This window comes from Ptychodera flava, chromosome 10 (assembly GCF_041260155.1).
Source record: "Ptychodera flava strain L36383 chromosome 10, AS_Pfla_20210202, whole genome shotgun sequence".
In the NCBI taxonomy this organism is placed as follows: domain Eukaryota; kingdom Metazoa; phylum Hemichordata; class Enteropneusta; family Ptychoderidae; genus Ptychodera; species Ptychodera flava.
In genome coordinates, this window is record NC_091937.1 from 41,780,533 (window position 1) to 41,799,483 (window position 18,951).

At 35.1% G+C, this 18,951-nt stretch overlaps 1 protein-coding gene across 1 annotated transcript; it reads right to left on the reverse strand.

The window, feature by feature from the left end:
- Window positions 1-4: 4 nt before the first annotated feature.
- Window positions 5-18,836, reverse strand: LOC139142831 (spermine synthase-like). The gene is made up of 10 exons (XM_070712996.1): window positions 18,633-18,836; window positions 17,046-17,172; window positions 12,185-12,331; window positions 10,315-10,490; window positions 6,334-6,491; window positions 5,411-5,497; window positions 4,758-4,869; window positions 3,467-3,546; window positions 2,414-2,529; window positions 5-1,912 (listed from the first exon to the last, which is right to left on the reverse strand). Exons 1-10 carry the CDS (start codon window positions 18,691-18,693, stop codon window positions 1,876-1,878), a joined length of 1,101 nt encoding a protein of 366 aa, XP_070569097.1. The 5' UTR covers window positions 18,694-18,836; the 3' UTR covers window positions 5-1,875.
- Between the last annotated feature and the right edge of the window lie 115 nt (window positions 18,837-18,951).

Here is an 18,951-nt window from a genome sequence, read left to right on the forward strand (position 1 = left end):
TGTCTGGTGTTAAAAAGTTTTTATTTTGTTACACACACTGAACAAAATATACAGAAACTTTAGGAAAGAGCAAATACAAAGATAAAGAGTCAAGTATTCAACATCTTAGAATTGTGTGGAATTTTAGTTTCACACATCACATGAACAATAATAGGAATTTGCTATGTAATTGAAGTACACACAACATCAAGTATGTAACCTGAATAAAATCTTCATTGTAAAATCTACCTTTTGTTTTATTTTGAAGTGAGAACACTGATTTTAAATCGCTGTGATAACACATATGGAAACCTTTGCCTGCATGAAATTGTAATATGCAAAGCTGAAATGACCAGTATGATGAACAATTGCAGTTTTCTAACTGCAGGATCCCAATTTACATTTGGACTCGATGTTGGAATCAAAGATAAAGCTAACTGCTCTCTAATGTAGCAAGTTTATCAATTCCATTCTTTCAATTCTGTTATTTAAAGTCAGTTTTAAAATTTAGCCAGAGACTGATATGACTGACTGCAAAAGCAAAATAAATACATCAAAAACATGCAGAACATCAATGAAGCCGCCCTACTTTATTTGAGGGGACTTGCAATGTGAGTCCTCAACACAGCCTGATGATATGACAGATCCTATGAGAAAAGCAAATGTAGTCCTGATCCTGCTCACTTTGTCATGATACAAGAGCATTGTTAAATTTTATGTAACCATGACAACAAATAAAAGTGTTACTATACCCTGCTTTTAGTAAAAGAAATGTACTTTGTCTTGTGCGAATAATTTTTTGGATCAATCCAATATGTTCCAGAGAAACCTACATACCATTACTTCACACATGTAGGCAACAAAAATTACAAATCTTCAACAGCTATTTATGAAAACAAGGACGTGTAACAAAATGAGTTATTTCAGACTTCTATAATAAGTTTATCCGTAAAATCACAAATATCTACATAGTACAGGATATTTCGAATTACGTACATACAACAGTATGTGTTACACTTGTGCGTACACAACATGTGTGAGTCTAAATAGAATTTGTGGTTTAGCTTCAATCAACCTGTACCAGATTTGAGAAGGCCACTTTAAATTTCTATTCGGTAAAGCGCTTATTGCAACTAGACATGAAGCTGTCTACTGATACACCCAAACATCTAATTTCATACTAGTCTACAACCAACAACTATTTTACACATCGTGAAGAACAAAAAACCCTTTATAACTTTTGTCACTGGTTGAGCTCTGTGAACCTGACAGGACAAGCATTGACATTGTGTACTGAAATTTGGCTAGAAACACTTGGCTTTCTAGTTAGGTACTTGTTCAAGCAGAATTATAAGGCAATACTTAACCAACATGGTCTGTAAAAATCTAAATACGTTTAATTCAAAGAGGACGTCAGTGAGGATATCATGTTGATTCTTACCTTTACACATGGAATATTCATTGCTTCACACATTTTAACCCTTTCACTACCATGGTTTGGCCCAAACCCATTGTTAGCAATGGTAATTGTGGACCTTTTTACAGGGAATTGGGGGTGAACAGGTTAAAGATACTGCAATATCTATTTTGCATATGTTGTAATTCCCTCAACACATCATCTTAGCTGTGTCCTATATTTCCGTCCCCTAACTAAATGTCAAGTTTAAAAATGCATTCAGTGTTGTCTGAATGATGCTCTCTCATGTCTTAGGTTTAAATTGTAAAATCCTAAAAGTATTCTCTTCAATTTCAGTTTGCACACTGAGTAAATTTGCGATAAAACACCAAACTGTCTATTAATTTGTAGTTTTCTGTATAATGATACAGTAATAAGTTAATTCAATAGGTCCTTTCATGTCAGAGTAAAAAAAATCCACCGTTCTTCATCATCTTCCACTATGTTTCTTTCTTCCAGATTTTATAGAATACCCATCTGGTGATATGCATTAAGGAAAACATGCAGTATATGTGATTTGAAAATGCAAAAATGAAGCAGATCAGGTCGTCTCATATATTGTTTCAAAATCCGTGACAAGTATGAGAAACAGAATTCTTGTCAATGTCTGCAAAAAACGCATTTGCTGCAAAAGTTAACACTTAACAAGTCAAAGGCCAGGGGCCTGGGAATTTTCAATCTAGAGTTCAGAGTTTATATAAACAAGATTTGTCAATTGTGAAGTTTGTGTATCACTGAATATATTGCTTGAATAAAGCCAATTAGCTACTCACAAAGAACATGGTCATTGAATCACAGATTTTGACCATACTTAATTTATTTGAAGTGTTTACATAAATTAGTTTTTCTTTTAGATGAAGCCAATCAACAGTGTCTATATCTTCAAGAGAGAATGATTGTTATAGTGTGGGGTAAACTTTGATGAGCTATGCAAAAAAAAATAAAATAAACAGCGCCCTCTTGTGACAGAAAGGATACAATTCGTGGTAAGAAGGAACACACACAGTTTCTTTGGAGAAGTCCACTGGACAAGACAGCTTGGATAGCTGATTTTCATACATAGCTAGAGCCTGTGTTGAATTGGCGCCGTTACCCTGAACAAATAAAGAAAGAAAGAAAGAAAGAAAGAAAGAAAGAAAGAAGATACACCATCACATTCACATAGCTCTGATCTGCAATCCTGAAATTTGATATTACTTGTCTCCACTTTCTGAAACAAACTGAAGTTGATGAAAATGCTAAAAACCCTGTGAGACAAACAGTACATGGGATGATTGGTGCGTGAGAATGTTTTTTTTTTGCTTGAGTTATCCATGGATACCAGTCAAGAGGAAAATTTGATTCATGTGTACTGGTTCTTAAGAAAGGATTTATCCATCTTCAATGTAATAGACCATGTTCCGAACCGCGCGAGACATTCTGAGATATCGCGAGAATATGTGGTTCGCAGTGGACGTGTTCTCGCAACACAGGACAAACTGCGTGAAACAGGACAAGTCGCTAATTACGTTAAACACTGCATAAAATATATGAAGTTGCAATCTTTGCTCAGTTCTGCACTTTTCCTAGTTCCATACAAAGTTTGACTTGTATTACTAAGCTGGAAACCTGTTTCTATGGGCATGTATTAAAGTCTCGCGAGATCTCGCAATCAGCGGAACATCGTCTATTGAGCAGATTCTAGCACATTTTCTCATAAATTACAATAAAATAAATTGTACATTTAGAGGAACAAGGAACTCTTTTACTGCTTAATGACAGGAGAATTTGTAACACTGTACTTGTACATGCTTCCTGTTTCAGCAGACATTTCTGAATAAAGATACATGTACTTCCTTCTCTCTTTCCTTATCTGTATGGAAAACAAAAATTTTGTCTATCTCTGTGAAGGCACGTCTGCTGCCAGAGTCTTCCTAACCATAGAAAACCAATGACAGGGTTGTACCAAATGAAGGGGTGACAGGGTTCAGTGGGAGGGGGTTATTCTGTCTTTGCAGAGGAGGACTCTAAACAATCTGACTAAAAACTAACCTGTGTGTAGTATTTGCCCGTTGATTTCATGACTTTCATGGACAAGTCTAGAATCAGTCTGAGGAAATCCCACGCTGATCCTGAATGACAGAAATGAAAACAGAAAGTGAACGCATGACTTGGCTTCTCTTTGATCAACAGTATAAACTTCTTTGAGATGACCTACTTCATAGAATTTCCCTGTGAACAGGTCCATGCACATCTTAATAGTCACACTTTGTTATTGACACTGCTGTAACATCATTCTGTATTTTCCTAATTATGTTATGCAACATGTTGACAAGGACTCAAAGGTCTAGACAGGGTTGATAAGGACCAATACAACTGGAAAATAAATCAAACACTGCAATCTAATCTCTTTACTGTAGTGTAACAAAGTTTGTTGAAAATTAGTCTAAGAGTAACAACTAGGCAGGACAAAAATATTTAAATTTCCAGTGCACAACCATTATTTTAACCCTTTGAGTGCTATAATTTTTCCAATAAAAATTTTCGTACAACATTTATCCACTTTTTATTTTTTTTTTTCTGTAATTCCTTTGATGACTTTCGATCAAATGGGTAGCACTTTTCATAGGCTACAGGTTTTGATCAAATTTTTTGAAACTCTGAACCCTGGAAATCTTGTAAAAATTGTCTCATTTATATTTTGTTAAGGCAACAAAAATTGACTGTTGCACTCAAAGGGTTAATCTAACAGATTTTTATAGGATTTCTTCAAAATTATACTATTTCATGGGTGAGATAAAAGTGCCTATGAAAATCTTCCTATATCATGCATAAATATCATTACATATCATTACATTTAGATCACAAAGGTTTCATATCAGCACATAGAAGTCTACTTCATTGTATTGCCACTATCATATGCTACCTACATGTAGCGTGGCTGTATATTCTGCAGCTCAGCATTGATCAAAGACATTTGCATATTAGAATTCAGTGAACTGTGACTTTACTCTTTTCTAAATTTGCATAAGACTTTGAACGAAGCGACCACTTAGCTTCGATATCACCGTGGAGAAGGACACCCACTGTGCAGAGATGAAACTTGGACAACCTTTGGAAGTCTGAAAATAGTTATCTGTGATATAGCTTGGTGGAGTGTATTCTCACATCCTATACTCTGCATTATGGATCAAGTACATGTTGCCAATAATAGTGGAAATTTCACGTAAAATATCTCATCTTTAAGCCATATATAGCAATTGAAACAAAGAGACAGTAGGACTTTGTATAGGCACTTGACCCTCCGTTGATACATCACAGATCTAACATGACCCTTGCTTACCTCTTGGTTCCGTTGTTATTGGGATTGCCGTCAGATCATTGATAACATAATCAAACTGTTTGCCTTCTTTGATGTACTGTTCCATTGCCGGTATACAGTCCTCCACTCTCACCTGACAGACAAGAAAACTCTCATGAGTACTTTTGTTGAAGTCATTTAATACCCATAACCTTTCACCTTCAGCCATCACTTGACCAGCCGGTATCCTCATTGACCTTTGACCAGCATGTAGTTCATCCCATAAAGATTTTTGAATGCACAGCAGGTAATTAAGGACTGCAGTTCAGCTGTTGACAGATGTCAACGATTTTGCATTTCATCTGACACAATGAATGAAGAAAAGATGACATAAAGTTTTAAAATTTAGCCCAGACAGGCATTCAATTGAAAGAATTTCACTCTTCATAAGTTTAACCCTTTGAGTGCCAAAGTCAATTTTTCTTGTCTTTATTGTATACCCAGGACAATTTTTTTTTTAAGTTTTTTGCCAAAATTTCGATGAAAAGGTTTAACCAATGAAATATGATGTCCATTTGGTCAAAAATTATTGAAAAAATAACAGAAAAATTCATAAAAATTAGTAAAATGTTGCACTAAAATTTTGGCGGAAAATTAACAGAACTCAGAAGAAATTCTGTCACCAGCAGACTTACCAAATAGTTATCACCTGCTAGTTGGTCCATAGAATCGTAGCATATTCCTCTTAAATGTTTTACCGCACCATCAATAACAAGCTGGTCTATGTAAACTGACATCAGTCAAGGAAAAATTATCTTTCCGAGCAGGATCGACTTTCGATGAGAAAAAACAGATGTCTACATACTGAATGCCGTACGTGTGTTATCTTGGAAACCATTACAGATCCTGGTGTGACAGGTTAAGTTTCAGTTTTTCAAAGAAAAGTCCTCCCAGTTACCAGTAACTCTGGAGACTTGATGACAGTCAGATAAATGAAGTGCAGGTTACATTTTCCAGATGTATTGGTCATTGTAATTCTGACTTTGCTGACCATTTTCTGAGTTGCTCTGATTACTATGAAATGCCCATAATCAAACAGTGCAAACAAACTTATGACAGGACATGTCATAAAAATTACACACACAGTGGATCATTATATTCTTCTGTAGGGAAATCTGGCATGTGTAACTGAGGGTTAATATCTGTTTTGTATAGGGTTCAATTGATTGAACTTTCTGCAGAAAGCATAGTAACAATTTGGACTCAGAAGGAGACCATTGTCAAATATCAGTTACTTAGGAGGTCAGGTTGGACTTTGTGACTCCCTGGAACAACCATGCAATTCACTGGCTTTTCGTACTGAGTCCCAAGTTCTTAGTGCTTGGCTTTTCAAACTTGTTCACTATCCATTAAGCAGGTGACTTATCAGAGGGCAAGAGATAGATCTATGAAGCTGTCATGAATCTGATATGAGAGAAATTCGATCAATAGCATGAGTTGAAGGCAAGAATTCATATGAATAGTCCTATTTTAATCAGACTGGATGCAAGCCAGATGCCCAGGAAACTACATTTATTGAAGACTTCAAAGTGCTTGCAATTCTGATTGCTCAAAAGGATATCTCAATCATGGTGACAAACTTTGGTGATTCTTTCAGAATTTCATGAAGAATTCCACCGTCACCTCCGCCAAGGATGAGAATTTCCTTGTCTTTAAATTCTTCACTGCCGCTTCCAGTAATTGCTCTGGTGTATGGCAGGTCGCTTTCTGCCAGATCTGAAAGTTACAGACAAAATTAAACCTTTTCAATTCAAGTCAGTAACAATCAGCACAAACATCAAGGCTTAAAAATCCCAGTGACATATACTGTAAGATAAAGTCAGTTAAAATGTCAGAGTTTACGGGTATGAATGTCTTAACAATATAGATCACTGATAATCCTGTCTCTAAGTATGATTTTCAGGGGTCTTAAATCATATGGTTAAAATGCCTTATATGGGGCAAATCATGTTTTTTACAAGTTTTAACTGACAAGATTTGACAGAGAGAGAACTGGGCATTAAAAAATAGTCAAAACGGACTGAAATTGAAATGACTGTCAAAGATTTACAAGGATGATGAAAAGATTTTCATGTTTCCATGGTAACTGTCATAATCATTGCAAAGTTATTTGCTCTTTATTTTGAGATTGTCATGGCAACTCTTTAACATATTATAGCCTGCAGAAAGACACAAAGATGGTGAAATATTTCATCGACGAGAATATCTTGCACTGATAACAAAGATAATTCATTTATATCAGGGAGTGAATTTCTTGTCTTGAAACTGATTGTGTGTCCTGAAAGTAGAAAGACATTTTCTAGCGTCAAATAACTTGCCACGATGTAGGAAAAACAAGACAGATGAATGGTTTTCCATTGTACAGGGTACCTTTGAAACCACTGTTGTCTGATAAATGGTGAATTACTGAAACAGGAAGTGAAGATAAATCACACAGGAAAAAAAGACTGCCTGAAAAAAGTGTAAACTGTCAGTATTTTTTCTGTAGGTCTCAGGTTGGCAAAATTACCTCATAGCTCAAAGTTTTAAGATTTACCTGAGGGTGTCGTTAAGGACAAACATGCATACCACCCACGCAAAATGAACAGTGTTCTTTTGACACAAGAAAAGGCTTTCAGTACATTTGTATAGAACTGACACCATGCATGTCCGGAAATTCTTGACATTTTTACAATACAGTTTAGAAATCTGGCGTTTGTAAGGTTACACTGACTTTTTAAATAAACATATGCTCAATCACATCTTATGCAGAAAGATGATGATATAAAATTTCTATTCAAAGCCACATGAAAATTATTTGATACTTAATTATTGTAATTTGAAATTGTAAAGTTTTTTGAAAATTACAATTTAATTGCTAGAAATTTCCAATCACCTTCAATAGTCATAAAACTCCTCATCCATCCTCAATCATTGACATCAATTTAATATGATAAAAGTAATCATAAAGTTTATTTGTTTTGGGGAGTAACATCACTGCATCATTTTCAATAAATAATATTATAAACACTATCTGAACAACTTTGACTTTCAAGTACCTGACACTATAATGAAATTTTCAGCCTGTCCAAAGAAAGCTTGTATTTTGTTAAAAATTAACAAAGATTAAAAGAGTTTATCATTACCAATTAATCTTAAAAGCTGCAACATTGCCAAATATGGATAACAACGTTCTAGTTAAATATTCAAAATTCTATAATATTGGTTTCATATTTGTCTCATTAATCCCGTTGACCATCTGTGTCACAAAATGTTATTACAATGTACTTTAACCTTACGGCAACATGGAACATTGTAATGAGCCTGATCTGTACTTGTCTCCAAGGATTGAGCTGGCAGTCTGTGTTTTCACACAAGTTAATCTGTCATAAAATATGTTACCAAGGGCAGAAAAAAATTTTGTGGGAAAATTTGTCTGTGTCTGACGTAGTTGGTGATGGAATGACAAAAATAGATTGCTCTGAGTTAGGTTGCTGAAACAGTCAATATTAAAAGTTGAATATTGATTTGGCAAAGTAAAATAACTTTTCTAGTCAAGACAATAATTACTTTGGGGATTGCGGTATTTGATATGGATTAGCCTTTTCTCGGTCAATTTTAGATGGAAATGACAGGATAATGAGAGTAATCTATTGATTTCAAGAGACAGATGGCTTCATATTTCATCAACTTTCAGAGGAATTGTAAAAGCACGACATTTGAAGAGATAACATCCAACCTGAATGTCTACAGGTATCAAATAAATGACTTTTTTACCCAATGGAGTTTGTTTTATATCAGGTTAGTTGAAGCTTGACCTATACTGTCCCTTGATACTCACTTTCACAATTTAAGTTTGTTGATTATCTCTACATGCAATAATATGGCTGCATTGAAATTACAACAATTTGTCTTATCACACGCTTCTCAGGTTTGACTTAAGGTGATATGCGCCTTGAAAATGAAAGACTTAAAATTTTGTTTAAACTTTCCTGGAGGAATCTTTCAACCATTCTCTTTTAAAATCAAGAATAAAAATTTGGGGTCACTGTGCAAATTTTTCTACTAGAGAAACAAATAACCAAAGTTTTACCGATACTTGATATTCAAAATGGCTGCATCCCTGTGTTAACTCTATGAAGAAATATAAAGTTTCGATTTTCGTAAAACTAAGATGGTGAAAATTTTTCTTACACCAAGAGCTTTAAAATGAGCCCCAACAAGTGGTAGATCAGAAATGAATTGTAAAAGTTTGAGAGTCCCAATATCTGTTCCCGAGGCACACTCTACCTTAATTGATAAACATATGGCATTAAAGCAAAGATAATGCAAAATAGTTTCAAGGATACATGTATTTGAGCTGTGAATTGGCAATGTACTTTTATGTATAGTGGAGATTCCTCAAGTGGTATCACGTGTTTGTAACATATTTTAGATATCTTATCTGAATCCCCACATTTGGAAACAGTAAACACCAATGGTAATCTGGGCGTAACTCTTAGAATCATATGTTTCTCAACCATTTCTGATTTAGAACTAATGCATTCTGAAACTCTTGTCATTCTGTTGCTGATGCTGACTGATGCAATTCCAGAGTACAAACAAAGCAGGGCACGTGTGCTCACTAGTTTTTGGAACACGCCTGGACGTGAGTGATTCCAGCTGTTCTTGAAAGATTGCCAGATCGCCTCTCCAAGTTAACATTGTTTTTCCTTGATGTCATGTGATCCATGAATAATTTGTAAGGCAACATACTCACCATTAGTATTACCACAAGGTATTGCAAACAATATTCATCTAGAAGTTATGATCAACAAATTTCATGTATCAAACATTTTCCAACTGAACAAGCCTTACCTGTGTCTAGTGTGTGCCTATTACTTTAGCTAGCTATCTCTGTATAGTATTTCAAAGAAAACAGTCTATATCTGTTAATTGCCCTCCCTAATCCCCTTCATTAATGTAAAATCTTATAAGTTGCCATAGAGTTGTTTAGTTAGGGCGATAAGCCTTATGAAGGGGAATATAGGGAGAGTAATTAACAGATATGGACTGTTTTCTTTGAAATACTATACAGAGATAGCGAGGGTAAAATTATTGGCAACAAACGACACAGGTAAGGCTTGTATAATAGAAAATTTTTAAATACATGACATCTATTGATCATAACTTCTAGACAAACATTGCTTGCAATATCCTGTGGTGTTACCAAAGAGAATAAAGCTCAGTAGATCAGAGCATCTTTGGCATTAATCATGAGCAAGCTAGGGAGTCATTACAGTAATATCAGAGTACCAGTTTATAGAATGAGATCCAAATGTGGCCACAAACACTTTAGTAAACTTTACAAGTCTGACAGAATTAAAATAGCTTTCAACAGGCTAATTTTGACCTGAGAATACCTAACTGCCCTTTTCAAGGCTTTTAGCATCTTGCATAGTAATACTTACTTGGGTCATTGTCAAGGATAAGGACAATAGCTTTCAACAGGCTAATTTTGACCTGAGAATACCTAACTGCCCTTTTCAAGGCTTTTAGCATCTTGCACAGTAATACTTACTTGGGTCATTGTCAAGGATAAGGACATTGCCAAATTGTGGAGAGTGCATTATCTTGATATTCTGGTAAGGCGAGTCTGCTTCGTAGACTGTTTCATCAAAATCATATTCAATGAAGCGATTGTCAGTTGTTGGTATGTATCTATCAATACTGCTGCCCCGTTCTATCGCAGGGAACCTGAAAATGCAGATAAAAATTGCACATACTCTAACATTATGTAGATCTTTATGTGTTCAATCTTTAAGTGCCTCAGGGACAGATATTCGGACTCTCATATTTTTATAATACTTTTCTGGTCTACCACTTGTGAGGGTTCATTTTGAAGCTCTTGGAGTGACTAAAATTATTTCCGTCTTAGATTTTTTGAAAAGCTAAATTAAATTTTCACCCATAGAGTTAACACAGGGATGATGGCAATGTTGAATTTCGAGTGTTTGTAAATTCCGGGAATTAGTTTTTTTTTTAGTAACAAAATTTGCACGGTGACCCTTTCAAGTTTTATTTATGATATTAGTAGAGAATGGTGAAAGCAAGAGGACCGTTCAAGTTCAAGTTTTTAAGCCTTTTTACTTGAGGAACTGACTTACCTTAGTACCTTTCACTTTACGGCATGGTGATTTACTATCCCTTTTTATCAGGAAACTGAATTGTCAGAGGTTGTAAGGTGAAGATGTCTAGACATACCTCATTGTATTTTAAAGTGGTATGGGTGAATTTGATGAATGAGGTAACAATGGGTGGCATAGTGAGTCGCATTTATCAGAATATGATATGTCTATTTCCCAAGCCTTATCAAATGACATATTAAACATAAAAAATTTAGAGTAATGAGAAATTTTTATTTTTAACATTTTTTATGTGAAATTAAAATTCTATGCCACAATTTACATGAAATTTATATTCATTTACATTTTTTGTATTAATATCTGAATTATGTCCACGACTTTTTTACAAAATTAATGTTTACAGAATACTTAATGACCTAATAATAGAGTCTGGAAATTAGATTTAAAAAACCCGTAAGAAGTGCTCAGTAATTAACAACTACACCGTACAGCAAAATGCTTAAAGGCATGGATCTTGCGTCAGATTGTCTTGCCAGGAAATTTACTTATCAGATTACAATTTCAACTGAAAACAAACGGCTATGACACCTTCATAATCCTCTTACAGACTAGAACAAACTCGATCCCCGGGATCGATTCCCCCACCTTTAATGGAAACACTGGTGTGTGTGATCATTATTGAGGTTCAGTTCAAAGGGTTAGAATCTGATCCCGTATCTTCAATAATAAAATAAAGTATACGATAATTAATTTAGCGACAAAACATTTCCCATGAACAGCAATTACTATTAATGGGAATTATTCGATTCTGGTTTTGGAAATTTTGTACTGTGCAGGTAATTACAATTTCTCCTTCTACGTAGTACCACGACAGCCTACAGTAACCGATCATTATTTGGTGTGAAAAGCTACAGAGAATGGAAATGGCTATAGTTGACAGGTTAATTTTAACCAGTACTAAAATAAATTTATTTTCATTATACGTGATATCCTTGCTAATAATTCAAGTAAAACATTCAATTTTTTGGCCATTTTATAATTTTTTGGCACATCCGAAAGGCAGTGGTTTCAGCTTTCTCAGTGGTAGTAATCTACCAATCTAGGGGTTCCTTTCATGTGAAATCAATGGGGACATACCACCTAAGCTAATGTTGAATGGTAAAATTGGCCATCATGAACCCAGTATTTGTCAGTCTTATCAAGTCAATTAAAGTAGCCATTGGCAGTTAGTGTTTGCATAAAATTGAGATTTAAATTAAAAGAAAATAAACGGCCATGTTGTAGTAATAATTCATACAAACTTACCTCTTTGTTTTTTTGCAGTCTAGCAATTTTTTAATTCTAGTTTCAATGTCTTGTGTATTCACTGCTGCCTTTTCAGTAGCATTCTTGTTGAGCAGTTGAATATCAATGGTAAGGAGTCCATGCGGATAGCCTCGTACCGTGGCATTGCTATCAGAGAAAATACAAATAACATTTGTATTCTACATTGAACATTATTTGGACTTACATGAACAAGTCATCGTTGATGACACAGTCCCCACTTGTTAATGGGTACTTCAATAACAAGTCCTCAGATAGGATAGAGTCCTCTTCAGTAATTAGGTCCGTGCTAAAAATACTGCGATATAGATGGCACTCAATTGCCAAGAATGAGTTCTATGGTGGTGAAAAAATAAAACCAATGTAGGCCGCCATGCTAATTACAAAAGGTCATTAAATGAGTCAATTAGTGATTAATCGACAGTATGCTGCCAAACATTACCATATTTCATAAAGTTTGATGCAGTGCTTCTGGACATTCACCCTAAAAACAAATATTCATTATGTACATGCAAACTAGCAATTAATTTAAATGATACCGCTAAGTGTCATTGAACTGTATTTACAACACTATGAGATCAACATCTGTACCAAGTTTCATGAAATTTGATGCAGTATTTGTGGACATATCAGCCTAATTAGGAAAGTTCATTACTTATGCAATTACAAATTAATTAACATGACACTGATAAATGTCTTTTTCACTGTTAAAGCAATGTGAGCTTAACATTTGTACCAAGTTTCATGAAATTTGATGCAGTATTTCTTGACATATCAGCCTAATTACGAAAATTCAGTAATTGACATGATACTGCTACATGCCGTGAAACAAATTGACGTGCATATGTATGATATAGGTCAATGTCCTTGTACCAACTTTGATTGATACTGATGGAAATATGCCGGAGTTATGGCTCTGTACATGAAAAAATCGTAACAAAATGGTCGCCATGCATCCATACTTAATCTTATCACAAAACAAATCGATGCGCATATGCATGACATAGGTCAATGTCCTTGTACCAACTTTGAATAAAATCGGTTAAGATGTGCCTGATTTATGGCTCCGTACAAGAAAAAAATTGTAACAAAATGGCCACATGGTGGCCATATTGGATCGTATGACAAAACATATCGACATGCATATTACTTATGAAGTAATCCTTGTACCAAGTTTGAATGAAATCACTCCAGACATCTCTGAGATATCTGCGTGAACGGACCGACGGACGCACGGAGAGACGCACGGACATGACCAAACCTATAAATTCCCCGGACGGTGTCCATGGGAACTAAAAACCTTTTTTCTAATGGAGGTGACTTACTGATATTAAATCATAAATTCATATTTCACTGGAGACCCATCAGAAAACAGTTCAATTTCTAACTGGTGGGTGATAAATGATTCTTCATAATTGTAGGTGGCAGGCAAAAAATTTCAAATTGGCAAGCAGAAAATGATATCTCAGGTTTCCAATGGTAGAGTGTACTGTAATGACTAGGATCTGATGTTTTAATTATACAGTAATATATGACTGTTCAGCCTACAGATTCTTACTCTGCGGGCCTAAATTAGCTATGTCAAAAGGGCATAATGAAATCTGGGGTACTGAGAGCTGTTGTTGTGACATATTTTTGTTGCTGTTTATTGAGCAATTTCCAGCTTTAAATTGATAGTTTGTAATACAGAGATCTGTTTTCAGGATTATGCTGAACACCTTGCTGAGATTCTGACAAAAACGATAGCATGCAAAAACCATTCCATTTGGAAATTGTGCTTTTATTGTCTGTATAACTGAAATATTTAAAATGAATCAGTTACACAGACGAAAATCATACAATTCCCCTCTATATGTTTGATCATTTGATGAGCTGTGCTGCCTGTTCTATTGGAACCCTTTTGGCATATGATGGTACAATCCTGATCTCCACAGCTTGGGAATAAACCAGAGTGGTGACCAATTTACATAACAATACACAATTTGCATATTTTTGTTGTTAAAATGAATTATTTTGTACAATGAATAGATTGCTCCAAAGAGAGAATGGTGTCCAATCCCTAAAAACACCCTTGTGGAGAACCCTGAAGTGATGTTTTCTATGTTGATGTTAGACCTGTGTAGTGGAAAATGGGAGAAAGAAGTGAGTCCCAGAGTTGCATGCAAACAAACTGATGACCAACTTGTGATTCCAAATATGTTACCAACAAGGGATGTTTCAGTATCATTTACTTACGTCATCAGAATGTTGACTTATGGCCTATATGACCTGCTGAAATCTAATAAATTGTAGGTACTCAAAGGACTGAACTAAGTATGCAGTAGCTTGGATGCTTCCGAAACAAGAGGCATAAACCTATACAGATTTGTTTCGAGAGCACATTCCATGGACAGTGCATGGTTGTCATATTTTTCAGTATGTGCCACAGTACAGTAACATCATACAATCAGTGATGGTTAAAAGTACGATTATCTGCAAAACACATTCCCTTGTTTTTTCCTCAATTTCCAATAAAAATTTACTTCTCTCACATAGTACAAAGTGGAAGGAAATGCAACGACGCCTTTCAGAATTTATAGTCTCCTGACAGGTTGTTTTATTTTTCATGAGAAGTCAATCTGGAATGTTGATGTGGCTTGCATGACGTGAGTTGGATGTTGTCAATTACTTTCAATGGCTCGTTTCCCACAGAATCAAATTTTATAACCATAGATGTTGCTTCCCTATTCAACTGTAATTGCATATGCAGACACCATGTGGCAAAATGGTCCAAATAATAAAATATCAAAGATTACTTTGGTTAACAACAGAACTTCTGTGAATGCACTTGAAAAACAAATATATGATCCACGTCAATAGACACTGGATCAAGCACTTTAAAAAAAAACACATTTTTGTCAAACAAAAACTGAAAGTTCAATTGTCAGTAATTATGTTAATCTACTGCAACATCTGCTGCACTACTGAGATCACTTTCAGTCTAAGGAGTTGAACTAATTATTAATTATTATATATTTACACTGAAAGCAGAGATAACTATACTGCAAGTTAGAACACCTGTGCAACAAAAGGGTATATAGCTTGCATAAATGAAACAAAGATCATCTATAAGCCATTAGCTGATGGAATCAAATCAAACTTTGATGGAGACAATTTAAAACTGTTGGCACGCATGGTACATTAATAAATATTTTATTTTATTATCTGTTTTTAAACCTTTCTTTTAAACTGATTTTCAACCATTAAAACAGTACCCTTTCAGTTAATCTACTCAAGAATATGACAATATGCCTCTTTTACTAAAACGACACAATTCATTCAGATTCTGAGAATACGTGTTGGTGTTTGTGTATATGTATTATCTATATGGATGCCATAGTTTCAAATGAAAACTACAAGTATATAAACCTGTAAAACATTTTAACGGGTAGTATTACATATATTTAAATTTTTCACAAGCAAAAGGAACACATCCTGCTTTCCTGCCCTTTAATGTAGAACAATCTATCCATCCAGTTCTTGTTTCCCAAACCAGCACATTTAATGTAACTTTATATTAGCTTTTAATAGACTTTCTTTACTTCATTTTTATTTGCTCTTTATGATAATTTATTCTTGGCTAATTTGATAAAAATATTCATTCTTCTGATTGGCTTTGATCTCTTTTCATATTTTGATTGATAGTTTTTCTCAAGCTTGTTTACACTGGCCTCTTTTAAGCTTTACTGTAATTTATTTGTATACACAACCTTTAACAAACTTTTCCAGGGTATGGATATAAGAAACCAAACAAAGCAAACAGGCACATAAATAAACAAACAAACAAATTGTTATTATTATGATCTATCGTTGTTGTTTTATGATTTTTGGCGTAATAATAACAAGATAACTTAGATACAGGATCAGGAAACATGTGAGCAAGTTTCTTAATGATTATATAGCAATATTAATTGAGATATTCAAACACAAACATTTCACACCATTATACATTTATGGGTAAACTGAAAGTTCCATAGTTCAAGAATGCATAAATTCTATGATGATGAAACAAACTTTCAAATAATTTATATAAAAGCCCCAGTAATGCTAACTTTCAATGATTTTTCATTATTTTTATTTTATAAATCAATTGCAACTTCTTATTCTACTCCCCAAAGAATGTTGAAACACCCACTATTTAGCTTGTCATCTTAGCGTCTATATTTGTAAAATGCATGATTATTGTTTACATTTGAATTCTAGTCCGGACCAGAAGTCAGTTTTCAACAATAACAATGCAGTTTACAACCATAGGGGCTGAGTTGACAAGCTGGATACTGTGTGTATCAACATTCTTGGGGAGAAGAACAAGGAATTATGATTCACATTAAAAAAAATGGTGAAATTATCATCAAAAGTTAGCATTACTGGGGCTTTAAAGTATTGCACCTTTCCTTCGGTGTCTACAAAACATGTCACAAATCTGTGACAGCTTTAGAGGGTCAGAGGTCATTAATTTATACCTTCCAAACGGCTGTCCTAAACAGCTGATGTTTGGCAAAGAGGATTACTAAAACTATAGTACTTCCATTCATCATTTGGTCTGAATCATAAATCAAAATGAACAGAACTGTCTTTAATGTATTCACAACATAAGGTCATTTTGCCACGTTTTTATTATGCTAAAATTCTGTCTTCCAATGTGCAAAAGATTATACAGCCTATACCCGCATGGCATTTTGTTAAAGTCCACTCTATACAGTGATCAATAGAAAGAATGGGCTGGTATAGATGGAAATTAAGAATTGTGACATGCATGCATGGTTGAAAAGAGAAGACAGTTTCATATGAAAACATTTGCTACCTGCCGTCCTTGGCTGTGTGCACCAATAACATTCCATAATCGCCGAGGTCAGAAGAAAATGTTTCACCATCGAATCCAGCTTCTTGAAGTGCGTTGTTGATATCTTGCTCTGCGGTCTTTTTATTCACTATTGGAAGAGATAAAAAAGGCAATGTGTAACTGTTCACTTCTTTTACGGGAAAAATAAATTAATGATGAAATTCAATAATACTACCGGTATATGAAAACGGTATTAGAACTCTAGAAAGGACAGTCATGGTAATATTATGAATGAGTCCTGATACAGTAAGCAATATCTGCACCTAGGCCACAAAGCATTACACACTTGTTTCTCATACTAGTTCTCTTTCAAAATGATGCTGCGGCAAACTTATTTCACCTCTTTTTAAGTTTACAAGACCCAACTTAGACACTGAAACAATATAACTTAAAGAGAATATTTGAAAGTAGAGGTAATTCTTGCACTTGGAAAGATGACAAAGAAAAGGTCATTTTCAGATCCAACACATTATTATATTTTGTCAAGTGAACTGCATTGCTAAATTTTCTTTATATTCCATTTTTCAAATGAATGAAAAGAAAAACAGGCAAGTCTAGCGGGACGAGGAAGAAACCGGTTTCATTTTAAGGCTTTGCGCATCAATTGCTGTGTCTGACCTGCGTAACTCTATAAACCATAGGCTTATAGTATTTCCGATGTATTAGAATATTTTGACTGATAAATCAATCTTTGGTGTGATGAAAGTCATTTATCACTTTATTCATTTATTTTACACATCCTGAGCGTACTACAAATTTACTTGATGATACTTGATTGGGAAAAAGATGAATCAATCAATTAATTAATTCATTAATCTGGAGAAACTGGGTGCCCGATATCTTTTCCCGGCCATCACATCAGTTCAACCCTAAAAATTAAATATTTGACGGTCATCTCATTAAAATGAATAAGAGACATTAAAATGGAGCTAAAATGTACAATATAATGCTGTAGTCTGTAGCCACCTCACATCACAGTCCCTTCCCAGCTCAATCATCCTGTAAATAGTACATATTTATGAATATTGTCATATCCCGGTTATGCTTCTGATATTCCTTTTACTGTGTTCCACTGCTGCCACATATTTGAGTCAGTTCCGTTGCCCACAACTTTCCCCGGCGCGGCGACCAGCGTTTCCCGACAAAATCGCGGGGAAAGCTGTTGGTTACGGAACTGCATCTTTCCACATTTATGACGGTGTCAGTGTATACGCGCGAGAACGCTTCGGTGATTTCACATACCGACGAGCGACTGCATCCAATAATCGCAGCGTTTGCAGTCAAAACGTTCTATCGACGCATTCAAAATGAATAAACGTCTGTAGGTACACATAAAACTTATGAGTGTGGTAGTGTAAATATGTAACTAGTAACGCAAACTATGGTTATGAACTTAAACATGCTAGAACTCTGGACTCTGACTTGGGTTTACACACTGTGCCATGTCCCTGCTGCATGCAATGCAATCGTTGTATTGTATGATGAAGCGATCTGCAACGTGCCCTGGGTCATAATGACAGCCCAAACTGGTCTCATGGTAATACTTACCTGGATCGTGAAAAATTTCCGCACTGCAATGAAAATTCATCAGATATGTTGATACAGACATTGTATGGTTTCTCCTGCGAGGGACAGAAAGCGCCTGTAGATATGCTTGTTGACGAGTTGCCGTTCCCACTACATGTGCTACCACAGTTTAGTATCACACATCAGCCGGCGCGGTGTCCGGTGTTGCCTCTTGCTGATGACGCCAACTTGGACCAAACCATTCTTAGTGTATGTAAAATTCTGGGCATGCAACCGTCTGTCGATTGGCTGGACAGCGTGGAGATAAATGATGTAACTGACGTGACGATACTGTGAATAT

Coding starts and splice junctions, on each gene's coding strand:
- LOC139142831 (XM_070712996.1), bottom strand. CDS start 18,693: ATGTCTGTATCAACATATCTGATGAATTTTCATTGCAGTGCGGAAATT. Junction 17,173..18,632: donor GGAAATTTTTCACGATCCAG/GTAAGTATTACC, acceptor CTCTTCCAATAG/TGAATAAAAAGACCGCAGAG. Junction 10,491..12,184: donor GACTGCAAAAAAACAAAGAG/GTAAGTTTGTAT, acceptor CTGCATTTTCAG/GTTCCCTGCGATAGAACGGG.